This window comes from Apteryx rowi, unplaced genomic scaffold (genome assembly GCF_003343035.1).
Source record: "Apteryx rowi isolate R43461 unplaced genomic scaffold, aptRow1 scaffold_226, whole genome shotgun sequence".
Classification (NCBI taxonomy): domain Eukaryota; kingdom Metazoa; phylum Chordata; class Aves; order Apterygiformes; family Apterygidae; genus Apteryx; species Apteryx rowi.
In genome coordinates this window covers 827552-852050 of record NW_020448597.1, presented here as the reverse complement: position 1 = coordinate 852050, position 24499 = coordinate 827552, and the positions used below count along the sequence as shown (strand labels likewise).

The 24499-nt window shown below is 39.5% G+C and overlaps 1 protein-coding gene across 2 annotated transcripts in view; it reads left to right on the top strand.

The window, feature by feature from the left end:
• Window positions 1-24499, top strand: part of CDK6 (cyclin dependent kinase 6) — a 125425-nt gene that overhangs the window by 22885 nt on the left and 78041 nt on the right. For both annotated transcript variants that reach the window (XM_026065384.1, XM_026065385.1), the window contains exon 2: window positions 6075-6210. In XM_026065384.1, coding sequence (XP_025921169.1) covers window positions 6075-6210 — 136 coding nt within the window. The remainder of the gene's footprint in view (window positions 1-6074; window positions 6211-24499) is intronic.

The window sequence follows — 24499 nt, the reverse complement described above, 5'->3', positions numbered from 1 at the left end:
TGCTGTGCTGTCACACCAAATGCTTTCAGTGCAGAGGTGGGGCATTTGGCTGTTGTCCAAGTGTCTCAACATTATGCTGCAGTCTGCTGTGGGGGCAGAGTGTAGGTGTTGATGCACGTCAGTGCAGCTGCGATTAACATGACAAGCTCATTGAGAAGCTCCTGAAGACCCCATACATTTTTGAAAATGGAACTTAGGTCTTGCATTACTATGTGATTTTAGAAATTTTATCGCAGAAATAGCACACTTCAAAAAATATGAGATACTTGGACTTTAGAGGCCAGTGCATCTGCATGTGCTTTTTTATCATCTATAAGTATTTCACTAAAGCTACTTAGAGCAAGAAAACTCTGAAGTCTGAGATACCAGCTTACAAAGGCATGGAGAAGTAGGTGATTGCTGATGAGGATGAGACAGAGAAGTGTGTCTTGAAGAAAGGGAAAGACATTGTCATACATTTTGGACTATGAAGCTCTATTTCTTGTTTTGCTACGTGGGGCATGGTTCTTGCAATGCACATGTCCCAGTTCACTTGCCCAACTATTGTGTTCATCTGCAATGTGGCCCCTTTGTTAAAATACACTTGGTATTGTATGCGAGTCCAAGTGGAGACTGATTTCTGTTAGCAGAGTCTTTCCCTTCTTCAAGAAAGGAGAAGGTAGCTAAAATAAAAAGTACAAAGAAAACGGGCTTTTCCAAGGAGTACATAGTTTAAAAAGTTGAGGTGGATGAAGGGTGCTGCTGGTTAGGAGCCGGGTCTTAGAAACTGAGTGGCTTCCAAAGAACAGAAGAATCGAAGTCTACTGCTGAAATATGGGATCAAAGGATGCCTGACTGTCATTCTGCAATGGTTTTAGGTATGAGAGGCTGAAATTTTTTGTGTCCGTGAAAATTATGGACTCACAGGACTAACTTGAGCCAAATGTAGTGAAAGCAGAAGCTATTTGGGCTCTCCCACACATATTTGTCAATAAACCTCAACCATGACCTGTAATACTCTTGGTATTTCAGTCTTGTGGTGTTTGTGTAAACACTGTCAATCATACATAAATTCTGTCATGGTTTTCTGTCATCTGGATAAATATCTTTCAGAGTTAGGTTGAGACCACCAAACTCTTTCCGTCTGAGACTTTGTCCAGACTTAGGAAGCCTTAGAACTGTAGTTTATTCCTATGCCACTAATTGCCACACCATGGTTTGCTTAAGCCTTTCTCCTTCCCATAAATCAGTGGCTCCAGTTCTCTTTCTTTGTCATGTATAAATCAGGAAGCAGCTAGGCAGAGACTGTTCCTAAGAAAATTAAAGTAAATCCATGTTATTTAAAAACTTTCTGAGAGAATGGACTGTCTTTTTGTTCAGTGCTGTGAGTGACCAGCACAGTAACAGGACCTTTGTTCATGTTGGATTAGTCCTACTGCAATAAAAATAACAATAAGCCTTTGGATGCTTTGGCAGCAACTATCCTATTCTTTGGTCTTCCCTTTGACTCTGTTCTGGCTAATTTTCCAATTGTACTTCCTCATCTGTATGACAGTAACCAAGGGAGCTGACATCCTACAGTTTTTCAGGTCTTAGAGTAAGATTTTTTTTTTTGTATTTCAGATTCTTGCAGGTGACTTGGACTGATGGTTTTGAACTCCATCACCAGAAAAATTGCTCAGGAAAAAATATTTATTCTGCTTGGAAATGGGAAACTTTAGAACAGTCTGCAGAGCATCTCAAAGCAAGTCCACTAACAATTAAGGACTGTCTGGAAGCAGCTACCAAATTAGCACCATTCAGAGAAGATTCAGTAGTTTTCAGAGGAACTTGCAAACTGGCTCATTTCTTTTAAAAGCATTTAGCTTTCACACCGTATATTGTAGAATAAAGATGAACTGAGATTGCATTTGTCAGGTTACGTATAGGAAGCTACAAAGACTTCAAGATGCATCATCTGGTTTTCTGCATTCAAAAGACAAGGTATTTTTGCAAAAAAAGCAGATATTCTGTTAGGTTACAACAAGACCCACTAGGTGCTAGAAGTACAAGAGAAAACAGAAACATAGATTTGTAGGTGGTAAGCTTTTTTACTTTAGTACAATTAGCTTGAAAAAATGTCTGCATTAAAACACAGGTCTTCAGTAAATATCTGTTCAGCGATGTTTAACTTCAGATTGACACATCAGGCCGTGTACGATTTCCAGCCAAACATCTTGTTAAATACTTGCAGGATTTCCCATAGCAGATCTTACTGTAATCAAATAATTCAAACRTTTCTTTGGTAAGCACAATAGAAGGGCAGGGCTTGTGTTTACAAAGTGTTCAGTATGGAAATCCTGTATTGATTGAGGTAGATTTACTTCACTTAGGACAGYGTCCACAAAATAACTCTTTAAATAAAAGGCCATATGCTGCTGCCTGCTCCAGAGAAGCAGTGTCTAGCAGTTACATACAAAAAAACACGAGGAAATGGCTCGAATGAAGTGCGGTGCAGGCAGCAGAGTTAATCCTAACTAAAGAAAGCAGTTCTATGGACCTGTGTATATGGATGATTTTCTCACAATGGCTATAAAAGAATGTAATTTGTAAAAACTAGTCCTATCCCTACAGAAGCTATCAAGTAAAGAGGCTGTATCACACTATATCTGTTTCCACGATGACTAGCACAGGCAATGCCAGATGTTACTTTTTGTAATATCGAGGACTTACATAAGCAGTGCTTTAAATAATTATCTTTTTAAGGCAGCAGCTGTATTTTCTGTGAGTAAACACTATGTGCTTCCACCCAGCCTGGTGCAGGGGCAGGAGTTTTTATTACTAACAGTAAAGCACTTCTCGTTTCACATAAAAGGTGTATAAAAGTGAAAGATGTATCATTTTTACTCAGTGATGTGATTATAGGTGACTAGAATTGCACTCCTTTGAGTTCCTAATTTTGCAGTGCCAGAAAATGCCAGAATCAAAATAAGCCATACACATAAGAATTAAACAGAGAATCAGCATTTGCTTTCTTCTAAAGTGAGTTGGCAGTTACATGTTGGTTCTATATTCTGCACAGTGAAATCTTTTTTCCTTTTTTTATAGAATAACAATTCTGCTATAGTTGAAAAGATAATTTTGCCAATGTATTAAATACCTGGCAAAAAAGGTGTTTTAGAACATTTTTAGGTAAATGTAGGTCAACACAAAGGAATCATACAGTTGGAAATATTTTCCAGTGTTTATGTTCAGATGTTCAGACCTGTCTGGCTCCTCTCTATTTGCATGTGTTGGGGTTATAGGCAGTCCGGCTACATTCCACATTGATTTATATAAATATATTGCAGATTATTAACCTCCAGCCAAATACCAGCAAATTTCACTTTTCAGGGTGGTGTGTGACTTTCCGCAAAACCGATTTTACTATGTACAAGGCAGCTATCTTCAGTATAATGCCCCAATAAGAGAATCATAAAGAGAATATTATTTCTCTTTATAAGAAATGTGCTGGGACATTTGCTATTAAAGTCACTTTGTTCCCATAATCATTTAATTAATGTTTGTTCCTATGTACAGATTAAGGGTTTTTTAGAAGAGATAGGGTGACACATTCTCCATATTCTCCAGTTCCAGTTCTCAAATAATTTTTCTTCCACAGCCTGTAAGCTTTGTTTTGGAAAATTTTGAAGAAAATTTAGCAAAGGACCTTGAAATAGAGGTTGTGAGCTAATCACTGATTTAAATTTTGGCTTCTTTTAATGTGAATGTCTTTAAAAAAGATGTTACACTGTCTCTTTCAACTTCCCCAGAAAATGAACCCTCTAACAAACTATTTCTGTAAAAATTAAATAGTCACAGTTAAAAACTGTTAACTGTAAATTTTGGGGGCCCCAATTTATATCCCATCAATATGAAAGAGAATTTTTTTCCCTGGTGATTTTAGAGCAGGGAGATATTCTCAGCTGGTATAAATTTTCCATTTGCTTTAACAGCCTTGCTTTGGTTTACCGAGGATTTACTGAGGATGTGGCGGTATCTGTGTGCAAGCTCCTGCTGCTCCATCTTTCCTCGTGTTGTTGGTTGGCAGCACCGTAGCAAACCCATCCTGGGCTTTCTGTGGGGAACTTGGCACAACAGTGGGGTTTTGCCACATGTGCTGAAGCTGGATTGTTAGAACTGTAAAATCTGCACAGTATTGTCAGTGCCTCTTCAAATATGTCTTGTTTGTAGAAAACACATAATTTTCTTCAGTTTCATTATAAAGCAGATTTTTATCCCACACTTCCCTGTGGAACACCAGTTAAAGGAGTCCAATTAAAGAGGTATTTTCAAAAAAACACTTACTTATAAAACTGCCATGACTTTTCAGGTTGTGATTCAGTAATTTCTCACTGAAAAACTTCTTTAAGCAAAAAGGAATGCGCATGCATTCACTTTCAAAACATGGTGTCTAATAAACAATTTGTCTGTTCAAATATGATGTAGGAAATGCTCTTAAAAGTGGGACCAGAGCCCTAAAATGTTAAATCTATAGCATATCAAGTGAAGCATAATACTCGCTTAAACTTTGATTACGGTCTTCACAGACAGTTATGCCGATTGCTGCCTTCCCTTCACTTGTGAAACATTTGGCGATTTAAGATAATAAGTAAAAACTTAATGCAAAGTATTTTCCTAGTCTGTTTTTCAGATGACCTGTTTAAAAATTAATGACCCCCAAGGCTTTGTGCCTGAGCCGTTGGCTACAGATCCTGCATATGAAGTGTTTAATCCTAGGACTAAGAGCAAAGATATTACTTGATAAAAGTTATCAGAAATCTTGCACTGTCCACAAAGTAAATAAGCAGTTATTCTAAGTATGGGGATAAAAAGCACATATAATAAAACAACATAGCTGCTGTGATGTTGACCAAAATAAGCACTACTTTTCAGTGCTACTTTTGAAGTGTTATCAATGATATGTTCTTTAGTTTAACTACGTAGTCTTTTTTCTCAGTAACTGTATTTACATTTTTGTTAACTCTACTGTCACCTAATAAAAATAGCAATTGATTTGCTGCCTCACTTCAGAGAGGGAGGCAATCTGATATGTACAATTTTAAAACTGAATGAATACACACACTAATAAAGTATGTGAGCAGGAAAAAAACTCTTCCATCCATAAGACGGTTTTCTATTGTGGTTGTGCAGAAGTAGGACTTGAGGAAGGATTGTGCAGGTGACAGTTCCTGGTTTGACAATAGGAGTGAATTCTCTGAATGAGGGGGAAGCATAGAAGGAGGGACAGATGTTTGTGAAAAAGATAAGAGGTGATTAAAGCCAATATGGGAGATGAAATGGGGAAGATAGAAGGAATCCTAGTTAAAAAGAGAAAACATTAGAAAATAATCAATTAGGAATGTGATATTCTGAAGAGCTTTGCAAACGAGACCAATTAGCTTGAATTTAGTGCTCTTCAACAAGGTGAAATGATGAAGAAATTCTAATAAAAGAATGACAAAAAGTGATGCGAAAAGAAGGCTCTCTTAGCAGTAGCACCTTTTGTGTAAAGTTTTTTCTAAACTGTATCCTGACTCTGACAGTATGTCTTGCTTCTAGAAAATTGCAAGAGTAATCAGCCCAAAAACTGAGTGTCTATCAAAGAGGATTTAATTCAAAAGACATATAATGGTGAACAGGGAAATTTTGTGGAAAGAAACTGAAGGTGCATATGAACACTCTGTATCTTTGTTTCTCAAAAATGTTACTTGTATTTGGGTTTGGTTTTTTTTGGGGGGGAAAGGACTACAGCTGATGAAGCAGAGGACATGGATAAGTATCAAACTATTTTCTATATTAACTCGAGTTGCTCTGCCAAAAAAATATTTTCCCTTCATGGTATTAATTTTCTTTGATCAGATGATGAATTCTTAATTCTTGAAAGAGGAATGTAATAGCATAGGTGGTCAGTAGTTACCTGATGAATCAAGAGCTCAAAGATTGCTTTACCTTTGGAAAGCTCTTTTTTTTCACTCTATATACTATAAGAAATTAAAATATACATGTATGCGCTGGAAGGTATGGCTGTACTGGTTCCTGTGTACTTACCTCCTCTTTCCTTTTCCTCCTCTCAGATTGTTTGATGTGTGCACCGTGTCACGAACAGACAGAGAGACCAAGTTAACATTAGTGTTTGAACATGTGGATCAAGACTTGACTACTTATTTGGATAAAGTTCCAGAGCCTGGAGTACCTACTGAAACTATAAAGGTATTTAAGAAGAAAGGTTTGGGGTATTATTTCAGAAAATATGAGATAGGAAGAACAAAGGAGAAAATCACAAGACTTTGCTCAGGCAAACTGCATTTAGTTTCCGCAGGATTCTGTCGTATTAAAATTGAGTGATGCCCTGCTTGCAGTATAATGCAAAGATCTGTATTCGGTAACTGGTGGATTCTCTGTGTGGAAGTCTTGTACTTGTTTTCTTCTCTTTTAGATTTATAAGTCCCCTGACTCTCAGCTGTTTTACTGCAGTCCCACCAAATTTAGCATTGCAGATCATTAAGAATGACCTTCACTTGTGGCTGTAAGCAGATTACCCCATTACTGTTTAGTTCAGGACTACTTGAACCTTCCCTAGAAGGTGTCTGTTCGAGTGCTGGATATTGTTAGAATGGACAGGATAGACCGTGGGGAAAATTGTAAATCCTGTGCTCATTCCCTTACCTTTGCCTTTTGTTCTTTATTAATAGTTTAYTCTTCTCCTTTGGCCATATATGTTTTCACGGGGTCCCCAAGAGACTGCTTTCTTTTCATGTCCCTCTGACCAGAAAGGTGCCTATACTTCTCAAGAGCAGGAGATGTTCACCAGGGATGCGTGGGGAGGGGGCTTGAGCACAGTACCCCCAGAGAAGGGGTCATGCTCCAGTGGGCTACTGCTGCCGTGCACCTGGGGTGGCAGGGCAGGTTGTTGTGGAAGCTGGAAGGGCTCTCAGTACCTGGCAGGATGATCGTGAAGTTTTCCCATCACAGGTCATCTCATGCTCTGCATCTGCAAGRGAGGACCTTTTCCCAAGATAGGAAATGCTTATATTGCTGGTACGAAAATAAGTTTTCCAAATCCCTTTTTTTCCTCTATTGGGAATTCCATAGTGAAGTGCTACATCAGGGATCATAGCTTGAAACGTCTGAGAAAATGTTCTAGCCTGGGAACAGAAGTAGAGGTATTTATGTTCCTGTGTTTTGGCTTTATCTATTTAACATTTCTTTTGTTTTTCTTTCTTCATGATGAGAAATAATTTATGCTCTCAGGGAAGGATTATCTTGCATTTGTATAAGTACTTCTGGAAATACATTGTGTCGTCTTAGTCTGGCAGGAATCCTGAGGGGGAAAAGATGGGAAAAGAAAACATGAAACGTATCTGAAATTTAGCTATTTTAATAACTTTTGTTAACAGCTTCAGACTTAGGAGTTGTTTGATGTTTCAATATAAAGTTATACATAACACTGATAAATATCTTTTCACTTTTCACTGTATCAAAGACACAAATATATAACAGCAGTCAGTTCCAGCCACTGTATTTTTGTAAGCAACCTTAGTGCATAAAATGAAATATTAAAAAAAAGGATACAGCCTTTATGCAGTCCCAGGAGAAGACTGGAACATAGCACTTGCACCTGAAAGGCTCTTTTACGATAATGCTTTTAGGGCTCTCCCTCCTTCTGGGGCTTCCAAGTTGCTAAGGGATCTGTATTTCAGTGTAACTAACTTTATGAAGTTAACACACAAGGTAGCTAACATGCTGTGTACCTAAATCAGTTGCCCTGGATGGGAACTCATGCCCAAGCCTCTGAAATATCTTTCTAGTTATGTTTAGTTTAAAGCCAACAGAAGAGGTAAGTATTGGACTAAAACTCTTTTTTTCTGAATTTGACTTGATTTTCTGAAATCCTGTTCTAAATTTGCGCTAGTAAATTGTACTGTATGTGTGCAAACATGCATTTTGTGGAGATTAGGTACTTGTGAAGAGAATTGCTGTCTTTACTTTTGAAAAAGCACTATTCAACATACAGAGTTTACTAGTTCAACCCAGTTGATATATCTGGTAATTTGGCATGATAAAAGAGCAAAATTTAGCAACGCAAAAACAGAGAGTGGCAGTTCTGTCCTTTTAGGCACAGTGCAACTGCATTTGGCTTCAGCTGGGAAATTAATGAGAGTAAAACTCGGCTTGTGATATGTGCAGCTCTTTTTAAATGAGTGAGGAAAAATGTAAAACTACTGTTTACTTAGTCACCTCTGTTGATTTCAGCATTTGCACAGTAGCTGACATGCTATTCTATGAATTCTGTTCAGCACAGGAGAAAGGGGAGATTCAATTAACTTAAGTTGTACTGTGTTGCTTGATTATTTATGTGCCATATCCTGAAAACACCCAGTTTATGCAGGTACTTTTTTGCTGACAGTCAGTTAGGGTTGATCACATGAAGAAGGTTCTCAGGACTTATTCCTAATGCATTTTGATACCTTTCTAACAATACTGTCTTTACCGGTATTCCTAGTAGACACTGAAGCAAAGTATAGTTCTGTTGGCTGCAGGGAAATATTGCCATTTTGCAGCAATTGAACATTTAACCCAGAGCACATACATCGGTCAATGACTAATCTGACTTTTTATAGTTTGGCTTTTGAGGTTAATAGGGATTTGTACTTCATTTATTTTCCAGTATTGCATACAATTTGCGTAGAGTATTTCCCCTCACCACTTGCATAGTACAAAACAACTGCCAGTATTGTAAGACCATCTGTTAAAGTTCTGTGCATGTCAGCAATACAGAGGTACCAAATGAGCTGAGTAAGCTCTGGAGAGCTCGAAGCTGAAGGATCTAATATACCTCTTTGGCACCATGGTGTACACTCAACAGTTGTTAGTGGAACTTGAATGACATAAAATTACTATGAGAGAAATATCAGCCCCCAAAGGTCTTTTCTATGTGAATTGACTACCATCATTACATACCATTTTATTTTGGGATTCTGCTTTTGCTGGTTTGGGGCGTGTTCAGGGTTTTTAACTGTCAAGGAATATAAGTGACAACAGTACCATTTTAAGAATTTTTCTTCATGTTTAGCAGATAGCAGTCAGACTGTAGTAGTTCAGAGAAGGAAACTGTAACAATCATTTGAACACAGCTAAGGCTTTAGTCTTAATGCTGCTCAGCAAGGTCTTTCTCATATCTAAAGTCTTGAGAATAAACAAGGTACACGTTGGCCTGAATCACCCCAGAGGGTATTTTTGGAACATATCTGTCGGTGCCCATAAGATGATGGAAGAGAGACATTTTGTCTGTGGCATTGTCCGGTGGTTAGACTACTCACGGAGGATGTGGGACATACGTCTTCAGGTCCCCTCCCTGTCTCCAGGCTCATGAATGCAATGCTACAGCCCATTTCTGTGGCTATAGCTCTGGCCCTCTAGTTATTGTGGAAGGAGGGACTTTAAATCTTTTCTACTGAAGCTCTTCATTTTTCTACAGTGGAGTATTCACTGGGCTAGAGGGATGGAGAACATGACTCAAAATCCTTGTAGGCATGGCACTTACCCTGGAAAGAGGAGACCTATGTTCCAATCCTTAATGTAGTTAATGTTGTCTTTGTAACTACTGGATTATCAGTCATGCTCACTCGTTTGCTTTCTCTCTCATACCTGATTAATATTTATTCTATACAGAATGAATCAGAATCAGCAGTGACAAAATCTTCCTTCATTCCTCTCTAACCAGCTTCTCCTCTCTTCTTTCCTTCCTGGGATACTCTTTAACTTTAGGGCAGTTTCTCTGGAAATGGAAGGTATGAGTTCAGTTTTCTTAAGACAAAGCTGTTAGTCATACATGGGTCTTTGGTAATGTTAACGGCATGAGCAGTTGAGCCTCTGAGAGACTTGGCTCATTTGGAACTTTTATTAGTTGACATAAGGGTAGTGGAAGTAGGAATGACGCGTCTCTGCTACAGAAAGTTTTTGGGTTTTTTTTAATAAAATGGTTAATAGGACACTCAAGTATTATGATATGTTAATTTTGGGGACTGAAACATGTTTAAGCTGGGTGATCGCATTTTGACAAGATGCTTGTGAGGCTAGTATGTTTTTTTGATCTTAAAGGAGTTTAGTAAGAAATGGATATGGTTGTTATAACCCTAATTACATTTTTAATATGGAAATCATGTGCGTGCAAATGAGTTGATCAGTTAAGTTAGATATAACTAATCTATTATAATGTATGTAACCTATTTAGCTTTAAATAAATATATGCATGAGATGATTTGGTATATAAAGCTGTAAATTAAGTGGTTTAAGTGGCTTTGGAGCTCCCTCTGGTCATCTTGTTCTGCCAAGCCAAGAGTTTGTAAGAATGAGAGGAGATAGCAAACTTGCTAAGGTTCTTTAATTTTAGTAATGAACAAAGTTAATTTTGCTGGTTATTGTCTTGGTAAGTAAACTTGTGGCTTCCTATAATAGTTTTCTTTTGATTGATCAGAATTTAACCTACCCAAGTCGCACAGGCTGTGTGTGCTTTCAACCTGACAGTCAGTGGAGAAGGGAACCAAGCAAGGTCTCTGGTACACTGGGTGCGTGTGTTTTCTGCCATGGGGTGCTGGAAGAGTGGGAATGACCTCCATCCTGGTCGGTAGTCTGCGAATCTTCACGGTCTTCCTCCAGTATGGAACAGGGGTCCAAGTCACAGAGAGGACAGGGTTTAATATAAATCCTTTTATCTGCTGTTTCCTGAATCCTCACTCAAGTGAATGACTTTTCTGGATATTATTTCTCTCTTTCCCCTTTGTGTGGGAAGCCTGGATCCCTTTCTGGTTCAGGGATCCAGATTTTGCTACAACAGTGAACCTAATTTCCTTTTGTGAATTTACTTGATAGTAGGTGAAATCTTGGAAGTACCTAAATCAAATTTTAAAATACTACCCAAGCCATTGTGCCATAAACTGAAAATATATTCAATTGCAATTTTTTATCCCGGTGCATGTCCTCTAACTTATGTTACCTGCTAGCAACCCAGCCAGACTGGATCACATCTTTGCATGACACTTAGAAAATTAATATGAAGATGTTGCTTCTCAGAAAGCGAAGCAGTGTTCGGTGTTAAAAGGTGAGTGAGTCATCAGCCATCTGCCACAGTTGTACCTACTCAGCCGATCACGTTTGAGATGTGGAGCAGATGTCGCACAATCATGCAGTTCTGAAAACAAAGYGAGATATTCCAGGAAAACAAACCCTACAGAACAGGCAGTCTTCAGAGTGTTGCCATATTTAACAAGAGCAAGTTAAAAGCAGCTCCTTTAAGAGCAATTGCACTAAAAAAGAGCCTACTCAAATTAGTAAGTAATCAGGATACTAATAAAAGAGTTTTTAATAGAATTTTCCTGCCAGTACTTTTGTCAGAAGGAAAGAAGCAAAACCTAGTGAGGAATTTGGAGTCCGCAAATAATGGATCAGATTCCCAACTGCTAAAAAAGGTGTAAATCCATTAACTTCAGTGAAATGATTCCAGTTTACAGCTGCAAAAGACCTTGCTCTTTGTGCAGTGGTTTCCAGTAAATCTTGTTCTGAAGCCATCTTATGAATTAAAGAAGAGTTGTCATTGTAAGCGCATGAAAAACAAAATGACCAAATCGATACATTATGGTGGGAGACAACTGCACATCTTCCATTATTCCCTCTGTTATCCTGCTCCCAGCGGGCACGCTGCTGCGAGGAAAGGCAGCAGGTGCTCTGCACAAGTGGCAGCTCCTGAGGGGACTAGCCCTTAAAAAGAGGATATTCTGTAAATAGCGGTGGCTCCCACTGCACTGGGGGGTGACACTGCTTCCCTGTCCCACTGCCACTTGCAGGGGGCACAGCCGCATCTCCTTCGGTGCGGTGGCACAGGTAGTAACGTAAGGCCTGGCCTTACCACACAGAGTCATGATTTGGATGAAGAGACTGCTCAGCGTGGGATGCTGCAAAATATGTGTTAGCAGGACGCGGACAGCCGTGGGCTGGTGCTAACAGACAGCTGCTGCTCCCCAGCCGTCCCGCGGCTGCCTGTCGCACTGCCTGCCCGCTGGTCACCTGTGGCTCCTTCCAAGTAGCCAGTGCTGCTTTCTCTAGGCCCTGTGCTCTCTCATAAGGCACCTACACAGTTATTTCTGTAATCTGAAACTTTTTATCATCAGTGTCCAGCCACTGATTTTAATGGTGGTGGAGTTAAATATCACCAAATCCCTACCATTTCCAAATTCAAATGCAAACATTTTCAAACTGACCAAAACGCTTTAGCCCAGGACTGTCCAGACCTCCACTGCTTGCAAACTGAGAACTCATAAAAATGTGAGGCACACCAATAATTTTAAATCACTCTGTCCTGAGTAGAGTAGTTAAAAGTCACTGGAGCGCTTCACATTTTTTTGAGTTGTTCCAGTTTGGAAAGTGATCAAGCAACATTGTAGCATGATACATGAAAGCAACCTGACTGAAATAATAATTTTCGTCTCTTGAATCTATGACACTGAATTACAAATGCAACTGTGAAAAGATGTCGATCAAAGACTCTCTAAATAGACATCTCAATCTACTTTGCTTTTATGGTCCAAATTCTCGTAGGCAGCAGCACAGTACAGTATGCCGCTAAGGGACGCATCCTCCTTTGAAGTCAGAAGGAAGCCAGGGGGCCTCTATTGTTTGCGATAGATGGAGGGCCAGAAATCGTCTTTTTTCAGGAAGTCAAAGGGAATTAAGAAACTGAAGCGATTTTAAATTGTGGTCGGGAATGGGGATTCTCTCTCTCTCTGGTGGAACAGAATTTATGATCAAGTCATTGCAAAATTGCAGAATTACAAACACTGGRAGTGAAATGTCACTATCAACTCAATTAATTTCTGTTAATTCTGTGGAGCTGGACATTAATATAATACAAGAAGAAAAAAAAAGCTTACGAATCCTACTGTTCCAAATTCCCTTTAAATGCTCTTGGGTTAGTAGGGTTTTTGCTATCGGATTATTGATTATAATATTATTATATCGATTAGTGCTCTTGGATTATTAGGGTTTTTGCTGTTGGTATAGTGAAATATCAGTGTGGTAGCAATTGCTATGTGAAATGCTTTGATGACACTGAATGGAAAAAATGGAATGTGTGGTAGGAGTAATGCTCAGGCAGATGTAAAAGTGGAGCTAGACCGTCCAGCCGAGTGGCAGAGTCCTGGTGCCTCATGGCTCAGTCATGGAGCCAGAGGCAGTTCCTAGGAGCGGGGAGTATTGGAGAGGCTATCTGTTGTGGTGGTGTGGTGGTGTGGTGTTAGAGAGAGGATGCTCTGCAAATAATCCTGCCTCAGTGATTGGCAGAAGCATCAGTCATGTTTTCAGAGTCTGTCTTTCTCTTCATCACAGAAAGATGTTGCAGTTCACATTGCGTGTGAAGCACAAGCAAGGCAATAGGCTAAACTGTTTGGATTTATCCATGTTCTAAGTTTTGCTTGCAAGCCGTATGTTACTTTTGACCAGTAATTTGAAGGTCACATTGCAGCAGGTGTGAGACAGCAAGGAGATGTTCAAAGAGCCGTTCTTGATTTTTAGAGGGGAAGATGATAGAAATCGCTTTCTCAACAGTGGTTTCTGCACTTGAGGGAAATCAAGCCCTTATGCATCTACGTACCCACAAAGCTATACCTCACYCCAGAATAAGCAGGCAGAGACAGAGAAGAGAAGGTAGGGTGACACAAGTTGCAAAGCAGCAGGTATTTGGGAAACCTGACAAACATATTTATTCTCATTGAACTCCAGACTGTAAGAGCTGAACTCAGCTGATCTGGGAAGAGAAGCATGGCTACATGATACCTTTCCACTCTCAGCCAGCCCAGATTAGTGCAGCTCAGATTCTCTGTACTACCAGGACAATCACAGACTATCCATAGTTATTCATGGCAACTACACAGCAGTAGTTTAACATAACAGTTCGTAAGGTGGCCATGGACAACGTAATGGCCAGTTAGCCAGACATAGTGGCTAATAGAAGATAATATAGTAATCAAATAAATTATTTGTTAAAAAAAAGTTTTCTCCAATCAACCCAAGAGAAATTTAATACACTTGCAATAGCTATATGCACTGTTTTTATGCCAGTGAATAGGCAAGTTATTGTATCCCACAATAAAAAATAATTTGAAGTGTGTTACTTTGGTGGCATGCTGATTTAATCAAGCTATGTTGTATTTATTTCTTTCTTCTGTAACAGATGTACTTAGCTCTGAGCCAGAGAAGAAAGTCCCATACAAATGCGTAGAGACTGAACTGTTTGTGTATTTTCATATGTAGAACTTAAAATTAGCCTTGAGATTTTTTAAATTATTTGTATATATATGTGTGTGTGTGTGTGTGTGTGTATACACACTCATGCACATAAACACACACACACAGAGCAATTCTCCTCCTGGGGCTATAGAGTAGTTTAGTGTATATTGTAATTATATGTATAGACATAAACGGACACATACACATATATATCTGCTGATTCTCAGGGTCCATCCCATAGACTTATATTTCAGCTGCACCATCAAACACGGCTGAGCTAGAGTACGGGCTGTTGCAGTCAGAAGGAGGGAATAAAATGGGACCAGCTGAGGCTCCCTCTCTCCCTCCCTCCCAGTCTTTGGGAGCACGCACGTGGCAAGCCCCCATCCCGCACCCCGCTGCAGATACCAGAACCGGAGCGGTTGCTCCCCCTTCCCATCTGATCCCTTCCCATCAGGGATGAAACTGTGGGGAAGAACCAGCTGGTGGCTTCAGCCAGCTCCACGCAGCCGCTGAAGCAGCCCAAGCAAAACCCTCCAAGGCCCCGAGCACTTCCAGGATTTCAACCCATTTTTCTCTGCCTGTGCGAATCTCAGTTTTTCCAGCTCCTTCCTTCCTTCCTTTTGTCCTTCCTTCCCCTCTCCCGTCATTTATTCACCTCACTTTCACTCTATATTTATTTGTATAAAACTCTTACCTTCTGTTCTTTCCCTCCCTCCACAACTTCTCTCCCCATCACTTTTCTTTCCATTTTGCTTACCTCCTCATAACTGACTCTGTTCCCATAAAAATTAATTTCGTGGAAACATCACACTGTTTCTCCACCTGGGGTCTGTCTTGTCCATTTTATTTGTGAGCTTTTAATGGGAGAGACTGTGTGAGAACTCTTGGCTGTTCAGTGCCCACCATTGTAGGTCCTCCTGTACTGTGCAAAGTACTGGCCTTTACCCGCTACTGTGTTAAACATGAGTCGTGAGAATCCATCCTACAACAGCATTATTTCTCTGAAATAGTGTTTCTCCTCTACTCTGCTCTTTCCCCACCACCTCCACTTCACACATTTACACAACTGCTTCCTTTATATATACCAGTGCTGTGTAATCAGCATACGCTTCATGTTACGGGTTTCTCAGGTTTCAAAGTGAAATAAAATGAGCTCTCTTCAACTTTGAGAATATCCTTTTTTTTTAAGAAGTCCAAACAAAGATACACATTATTAGTAAGTTAGCAAGCAGCTGCCAGAAAACAGAAAATTAAGAATGGACTCATGAGTGAAATAGTAGAAATAGTTTGGTGTTGGCTCTTTGTGAGACAGCCAGGGAATAATAATTAGAAATGAAAATGATCAATTTATTTGTAGTTTTAATAAAGCAGACCTGATTTTGAAATATTTGCACATGTCAGTGCTCTAGAGCATGCCAGTGGGTCAAATCCTTCTGTGGTGTAACTGCTGGCTCCGTGGGACTACTCGAGGCGTGAGCGTGGTGCGGTGCTCCTAGTATCAGTGAGCAAGCAGCCTTGCGTTTGTTTTCATACAAAGCATGAACAGTTTGCAATTAAGTAAGAGAAAATTGCAAACGCTCAAGCTCCTACATCAAAATCTGTCCTTAATTTTTGTGTTGGAAGCCTTATTCAAAAACTCATAAACATTATTATTTTTAGGGTTTTCTTGATTTCTCTGTTAACATTACAATTATACAGTCTGCCACTTATGTTGGTATACATTTAAAACTTTTAAAAATCTTGTTGGAATATATATACCTGCGCCTTCTGGTTCAACTTCAGGCCTTAAAAGACAAACCCCAAAGGGAGCAGAGGTGCTGATCCAGCAAAGCACTTAAGCTTCTGCTTAACTTTATGTAAACAGGTTGCTGTGACTGTGTAGGACATCAGGTTGAAAGGCTGCAGATTAGCTGATTCTAACAGAGGAGAATCAGTTGTTATCCATTATTACTGACGTGACGCATTCAAAAGTTAGAGCAAAGAAGAATCGAAACCATTGTTTCTGCAGTCTCAGATTAGTCATTAACATGTATTTTGCCTGTCTTTAAATGCTTTGTCAGATGAAGGAAGTAGTCTCCCCTCAAAAGGTATGTGTAAACAATGCCTGTGTCTTTGGAACCAGGCTCCTGACTATTTACAAAGCTGCGTCGTAGCTGGGCATCCGAGCAAACTGATGCTGGAAAATGGAAAAGGACTCTGCAGATCACAGGTTTGACAGGCTGGTTCATTTAATTATTTATTTTAAATCATAACTGTTCTGGCCACAGCATTTGTCCCATTTGCCTTTGAAAATCTTGACCCTTGAGAATACACATTTAAAATAAGCTGGTTTTTTACCTTTCAGACCACCTCATTAAAAGCCATAGCATGATATCTTTATTGATGCTGAGCAGTAAACATTCAATAAAGGGCCCTTTGGAATTAGTGGATTAACTGTAAAGAAAGTTACTATTCCAGAGTTTTCGCCACTGCTAAATATGTGACTTTACAAACAGCAACTTAAAAATTTTTAGATAACTAGTAAAATGTCCCATTTCTTTGATCAGTGCAATAGAAAGCATTGCACTGTAACTTTAAAATGCCAAAAATAATCAAGAAGATAGGTTAGCCATCTTTTAAGAGCATTTCATTTTCAAGCCAATGAATTCAGCTGCTGAATTTTTGTCCTTTGTTTTAAGATATGACAGTTCTGTTGCTTAACTGCAATTAAGGAATCTCAGAAGGCTCCAAAATATTATAATATTCTGTGGGTGCAAAGACAGAGTCATTTTTCGTTTAGTTTTACAGAAAGAAAGGGGTACTGGAATGGCAGTGTATTGCCCTTTTTTTTAACATCTAGTTTATGATTCATTCTAAAATAGTCTTTCATTTGGAATTAACTTCAGATATTCCTGTTCTGACAAGTAGAGTAAATATTTTAGCAAGGACTTTTTAGAGAGAAATTTTGACAGTGGCTTACTCCTCCCTTAGTGTTACAAAGGAAATACTTGCTATCCAAACCCAGACTCGGCATTTTAATGGAAATGGTTCCAAAAGAATACGTAGGATATTACAAATGTAAAATGCATTTAATGAAAGAGTATACAGATGTCTTTCATGTATTTTAAATAAAAAATGTCTAATTTGAGACTTGAGAAAGTCAACAGTGATCTTTGAGCCATATGCTAGTTATTACAGTAGTATGTTGTGTATAACTGTCATTCAGTGAGAAACAACACAGACCAAAAAGGAACAGACATATAAAAACATGAAGTTAAGGGAGGAGAGACCATCTTACAAAGCATTTTTATTATGTTTTTGCCTTGATTAGAATATATTCCTTTTTTTGCTTTTTGTTTGCTCACATAATTCTTATTGATGTCTACAGGGCTTATTGAAGACATAGGAATAGAGGCCAAGCTGCTTGGGCTATAGTGAACCAAAACTGCAAAGGGATGCATACTTGACAGAGAGTTTAAAATAAAAATAAACCACAGTTTCTTTACTTGGTTTCTGGAGCAGAAAGTCGCAAAACAAGCAGAAAACTTTTGGTTCTTGATGAAATGGGTAGTTTAGTTTCCTTACCTCAACTGCTCTGAGTGTTTCGGGGTTTAGCCTTCATTTCAATGAAAAGAACTTAAACACAATTCAGATTAGGTTTATGTCTGTGAAACTGGGACGCTGGAAAATACTTCAAGAGTAGCCTTTAGCCTTATGTTTGCATTCTGTTTTTTTACAAATGTGGTGGAGGTAACCTTGATTTGCTAGTTAGTGGAGTCACGCTTTATTGTGACAGAAAGCTAAGAACAGTCCTCCAGTGAAAGTAACAAAGACCTCCCTCACGGTGATTGATGACGATGTTGTACAAGTGAAATGAGCTGGAAAGTCATCATCTTGTCTTTTCCTTTGCCACAGGAAAAGCATAACAGAGAGATTTCTTTTCTTCTGGTCCTGATAAGGAGTCTAACGAAGCATAAGGAGAGGTTACACAGCATGGCAATGTGTTACACCCAGCTGCTCACTAGCTTGCAAAGCTGCAGTAAATAATACAGTTGCTATTTAATAAACAAAAGAAAACAAAAGTCCTTTGATAGTGATCCCTAGCCTATTTCATTTGTTCTTCTAAATATACAGTTTGTTTCTACTTAATTGACTGTCATTTTGGAATAACTTAGAGATTGATATTGTATTGTGTAATTTGCAGTGTTTTGTTTGTTGATAGGGAAAACATAAGACTTATCTTTCTAGGGCCTGATTAAGCAATGCCTGCGATTATGTGCTTCAGGTTGTCTGGATCGTAGCTGGTTTTATTCTCACAGCTTTTCCATGAATGGTTGCAGTGGAGATACGCTAGAAGACATGTTGTTTTCTTCTCCAAATTGGCTTACATAATCAATGCCATACTTTTTTGCCAGTTACAAGTAACCCTTTTGAGAAGCAATGATGCATTTGTCACATGCATCATTTGTGACATTTTAGTTTCAAAAGATGCTTCTTCATGGAAGCAATTTGTTCCACTGATCAGCCCTTTTTACAGGTTAGCTTCTAACATACCTTTGGCTTTTTATTAAAGTGTACATTTAGTGTAGGGGGGAAGCAGGGGGAGTATTGTGCCTGTGAAACACTGGAAGCAACCTTCTCCCCTCCCAAGGAGACTCGACTCTTGTGTCGCACCTCTCTTTCCCTACCCCATGCCTCCTCCTTTCCCCCCAAGCAGAGCTAGTTCGTATCTACTGTGCTAAACTTAATATGAATAAATAAGTAGGCTTACTCCTCATTGTATCATTGCCAGTTGAATATTCCTCATTTTTAAGAACCAGTCAAGTGTTCGGAAGAAAACAAGGCCAGCTCCTCAGCTAGTGTAAATCAGTGTCATTCCACTCAGAATGAGAGGGGCTACTGGCCCATGGTACTTTGGAGGCTATCAGCAGATGTGTAGGACCATATCCGCTGCTGCGGCCGCTCCTAGTAGAGCTGGACAGTCAGACCACTTTACAAAAGTTTTTTACAAAAAGAGGACTCGCTCTGAGCAAACATCTCCAGCAGATCACTGCTTACTGTATCTGAAATCAGATGATGAGCTGCTGAGGCATGCTAATAGCAGGCATCTTCTGCTTGTCTACATTGCCCAGTAATCACCTGGCCTGTGGGAGACACCACCCCAAAGGAATCAAGTAAAGCCACAGAGCATGAGAGTGAGTGTAAGAGAGGGAATGGCCAAGTGGGATGGGGTGCAGTGAAGGTGGGAAGAAGGGTCGGAGCTGGGGTGGGGCAGGAATGGGAACGGAGTACATCAAGGGAGGAGAGAGAGTAGAAAAGGAAAAGGTATGATATCATAAGAGAAGGAGAAAGTGAGTGTCTGATGCTCTCAGCAAACTTCTCAGGCACTCTGCGAAAACAAAAGACTGTGCACTTGCTTGGCTCCTGTCGCCATATCTCTTCTCTGTGTTTTGTCTGTAGGACAAAGTGTTCAGCTGTTCACCTTGTAAAGCTGGTGGTTCAAGAACTATTGATTTTTCAATTCAGTGTTAATATGATTGCAAATGAGTAGCTTCTGTAAACATGGAGAACAACTCAAACTGATGCATGTTTTGAAGAAACAATTCTCTTTTTTACTATTTTTGGTTTAGGTGTACTAAGGCATCAGTAAGATTCTCATCCTCAGGACTGTTTTGACAGCTCATAGTACTGTAACAGCACTGCAAACTATGCAGATCTTTGCTTGGTGCTCCTGACCAAGCTGGTTCCCAACAGGCCACTGTCCCCTCTCAGCTCTTCCATAATGCCCATTTCTACCCATAACTTATATCCAGGAAATCTTTTCTCTCATGTATATCCTTCATTTTCTTGAAGGTTGTTATGCCTTTATAACTGAAAGCAAATTCTAGATCTTGGAGTATTTAACAAACATTAACCAGTTAATCTTTGTAACACTCCTGAAGTAGCTAACCATTATCCCTGAATTTATAATACGGCACAACAGAGGCAGAAAAGGTAAATGAACTGCTGGGACTAGCGCTCAGGTAGTAACTGACCCCAGTGTGGAGCCACTGCACAGCACTGATGAGCATCACAGTACTTCTGGCACATGGGTACATTAGAAGCAAAAAATTTTATTGAAAAGTAGCTTTTAAAAAGAATACAACTGAGCCTTATTTATTGTGTGAGGAAGGGATTGTCTTCTTACTTTCTTCTATTTTCACAGCTTTAATAAAAACTCTTAACTATTTATTAAAAGAGTGTCTAAGAAAATAGCTGTATTTCAATGTCCAATGTCATACTGATGCTTTTGTCTCAAAGAAGATTGACTACAAGTCTCTAAAGTCCTGCGGGTTCTGATCAGTGCAGGAGGAAGATGGACATATTAAAAAGCAGTGCGGCCAGTCCAGGTCTTGGAAAATTGATGGATAGACTCCCAGTGACTTCACCGGGCTTTGGTTGTGAATGATATGAGCCCAGCTTCTCCCTCAGCTTGAAAGTACTGTTTCTATTCTGAATTCCTAGATATTTTGATGATGGAAACAATCAAAATGAATTGAAATGAATGAAAGTCCAAACTCCGCAATAACCCCAATTTCTGCTCCACAGAACTGACTTAGCTATTCTTTTGCAGTGCCTGCAACATTCCTTATATATCAGAAAATGAAGCAGGCCTGTGTTATGCTGTTTAAACAAGTTTTCTGTTAAACACAAATCGCAGTGCTGGGTTTATTATCTTCAAAGGAGCCATAGGAATTAGGTGTCCAAGTCCTATTGATTTTAAATGATATTTGGGTTTCTAATCCTGTAGGATCCTATTAATTGCTTTTTCTCAGTTCAAAAAAAAGCATATTTATTTTGCTGTTGCCATGCAGATTTTTCATAGAGAGCATATGCATTTTTAGCAGATACTGCTTTTTTTTWAAAAATAAAAGGGTGGAGGGCAAAATTAAAGGAACAGTCTTCTCCAGCCTTTTGTATCTAGCCAAGGATTTGACAGATTTCAAAAAAGTCTTGGCTGAAATGTTCAAAACTGCCTTGGGTGTAGGAAAACTGGACATCCAGATCCCCTGGGATCCTTCTAAAGTCTTAGCCTTTGTTGTTATTTATCAGCGTATAAACAAATCTCAGGCTTTTTGATGGCATACTGCAGACAAATCCAATGAGAATTTCTGCAGACAAGTCAGCAATGTTGCCAAGGTGTTGATAGACCATTAGGAAGAGTAGTCTGTCATAAATCTCTATGTATTTACATAATTTGAATGCTCCTCTGGACGTGAATCAGTGTGGTCTAAGCTGTTTGCACATTATTGTGAGCATGTTAGGAAGTTAGTCTTTATTCTGGTCTTAGCCCTCGTTGTGCTCAGGTGAGATCGTAGCACAGTCATCTAACGGGACCTTGCATGTCACCTCCAGTGTTAGCTGGAGCTAGCAGTCCCCAAAAGATGAATTTACAGATTTACCCTTTTAGCAGACTTTACCTCCTGAATCCGAAGCTGTTTGTAAAGCGTTTTTCTTGATGTATGTGCACAGCATTGTTTCGGCTTTCTAATCACTGACCAGCTGGCTTGGTAGTGAATAGAGCTGTGGGCCCCTTGCCATGTTTCATGTGAGGTCTTGGCTGGGTGGCCAAGCAGGCAGCCTGCAGCCAGTGTCAAAGCAATTCAAGAGGTATTGGCACAGCAGTGTCCCCATTAATTTCTGCTTGTCACATGCTGTCATGCAAGTTACACCAGAGAGGAAGTGACTGTTAAAAAAAAAAGTACGCTTGTGGCACTTGGTCCCCTCCAGACGTTATCCCCAAGGTTAAACAAGTGGATACAATTAGCTGCTCTCCACAGACAGCTGCAGGGAAGGAGAAGCCTAGATTGGGGCCCCACGGCAACATGTCTTTCCTGCGAGTCAGGAGCATCGACTGTCAACATATGTCATATTTTTAACCCTTCACAGAATCTGAGTAAATTAAAAAGAGCTATTACATCCAACAGGATCGCTCAGGTGCTGCTAAATAGCTGCCGTGCCGATTGAGTAGCATCATTAAGGAGGGATTTTTGGTATTTCCTTCATAAGGAACAGTGATAGCGACGCTTGAGGATAATCGACCCTTTGGTTGTCGGTCCTATGCTGATTGTCGATTCTGTCAGGGAGCGAGGTGTCTGTGATTTCCTCTCAGAATAGTGCTGAAGGAGTTAGAAGGAGTCATACGCAGCTTTCTGAATTTTGAGCGGACTCATCTCTCTGACTGCACCAAGGGAGCTTCCACAAGGAGTGCCCCAAGTGGCGATACACTTAGGATGTCCCAAATTACAACCTGGGAATGCAGAAGCAAAGTCTGAGAAGAGGAAATGGAAATGTCCCAAGATGAGAGAAGGAAGTAGCTATTAAACATATTAGAAGCAATCGAAGTCTTTTTTAAAAACTAAAAGTCTTAAACACAGCTGAGGGGTGATAGAGCTAAGGGGATGTACACAGTGCTCCCGAATAGACTGACTTAGCCAAGTGAGTCTGGTTTGTAGCCCAGAGGAATAAGGCTAAAACTCACAGCATCGGTCACAGGAAAGATGACTTTCCGTGTTGAGAGACATGTCCAAAAGAAGCTGCAATTACATAAAAAGTGTACTCCAAAATTCAGACTGCAACTCTGCCCAGCTATCAAACATGTCTTGGTATTGCACASCCATAGTTTACTAAATTTTGAGGGCTGTCAGTCCCCAGACAGATGCCAGAATAGGCTTCAAAGCTAAGGCACACAAATCACGGATACTGTTTCACCAGTTTGGTGAGCCAGTAAGCAGTTTGGACAGTTTCTTGGTTCATTGCAGGCCTCATCTCTTTTTTAGATGTTGTGAAGAATGGAAGAACGGATGGGTAACAACTGCCAAACCAGGGGGCTGTAAGATACTGCTGTCTTCAATACAGTTGTACGAAAAGCTTGTAATAGAGGAATAATATTAAAAGAAAGGAAATTTCTCAGGAAGTATTTGGGGACCTACAAAACTGTTGTGGTATCATCCAGAGACAGAGGGAAAAATGCTGTTTGTTACTTATCTAGGCCCAGATCTATAAATTCTGTAGGTTTTTCTGCTGGGTGCAGACAGTGGAAAGATTTATGAGCGGAAGAAAAGCTTGTTAATTACAAAATTACTTTTACCTGCTGTAAAAATTTCATACCCAGGGCAGATTTTGCTAGTAGTCCCACTTTTGCCAGTTTCTGTCAAATTGTTAAAGCAAATTTCCCCTCTGTTCTCATTTAATTTGCATGTATTTTCTTTTAAAAATACCAGAAGCCAAATAGGAAATTTGATGTGTCTCATTTCCATGTCTGGTAATTCCATTTTGATAGGAATTTTTGGTACACCAAACCACTAAAAGTAAGTAAGCAGGACAAGAATTATATAGATTTCATTTCTGTCATGCAAATTCTTGTCGTCAATGTGAATAATTAACAGCTGAAACAGTGAAACTTGACTGCAAACTGGCTTCATGGGTGCTGAGCTAGAGGATCAGAAATTGATGTGGGCAGGCTTATAGACACAAAGTATTTTTGATTTGGCTGAAATGAAATGCTTCGATATGTGCGTCTGTACATGCATCTATACATGCGTGCACATTTCTTATATTGAATTTAGTCTTTGGTTCAAAAATACTGAGATCAGTGGTGAGTTTGTTTCACCTTTTTTTACATAACCAAAACCTACTAGGTGGTTGGAATACTGTGTGATAACCTGGCAATGTTAAGACACTGGTACTAAAATTGATTTTTTTATAGAGTCCTGTCAAGTATTAGTCCAGGCCTCCATTTAAGGTGAGCAGACAGAAGGTTAGTTTGAACAGTTCCTTGAACTGCTGAGTGAACCTGTTTATCTTAATCTAGCTTTAATTAGGTAGCCTTTGCTGCTAATCAGCAGCGTTATTTGGGGAGCATGTGTGTTTGGAGTACTCCAGAAAAATGCTTGGTTAGTACCTTCTGCAGGGATACCAATGCAGGGGTACTCTTCTAAAGCAAAACCAGAAGGGACAGTTACTGAGTTTATGCGATGGGACTAAAACATATATAAGTTGCTCTGGTGGCTGTGAACTGAGTTCATTCTACAAACAGGAGCATGGCAATAAAAAAAACCCCACTGCCTTGGTATATTGAAAGCTATAATATAAATAAATAAATGTCAATCAGAAACTTATAACAATAATCCAACCCACCCCTCTTCAGACTCAAAATTTTTCAAAGAATACTGTACCATGGACCTTCATAATTCAG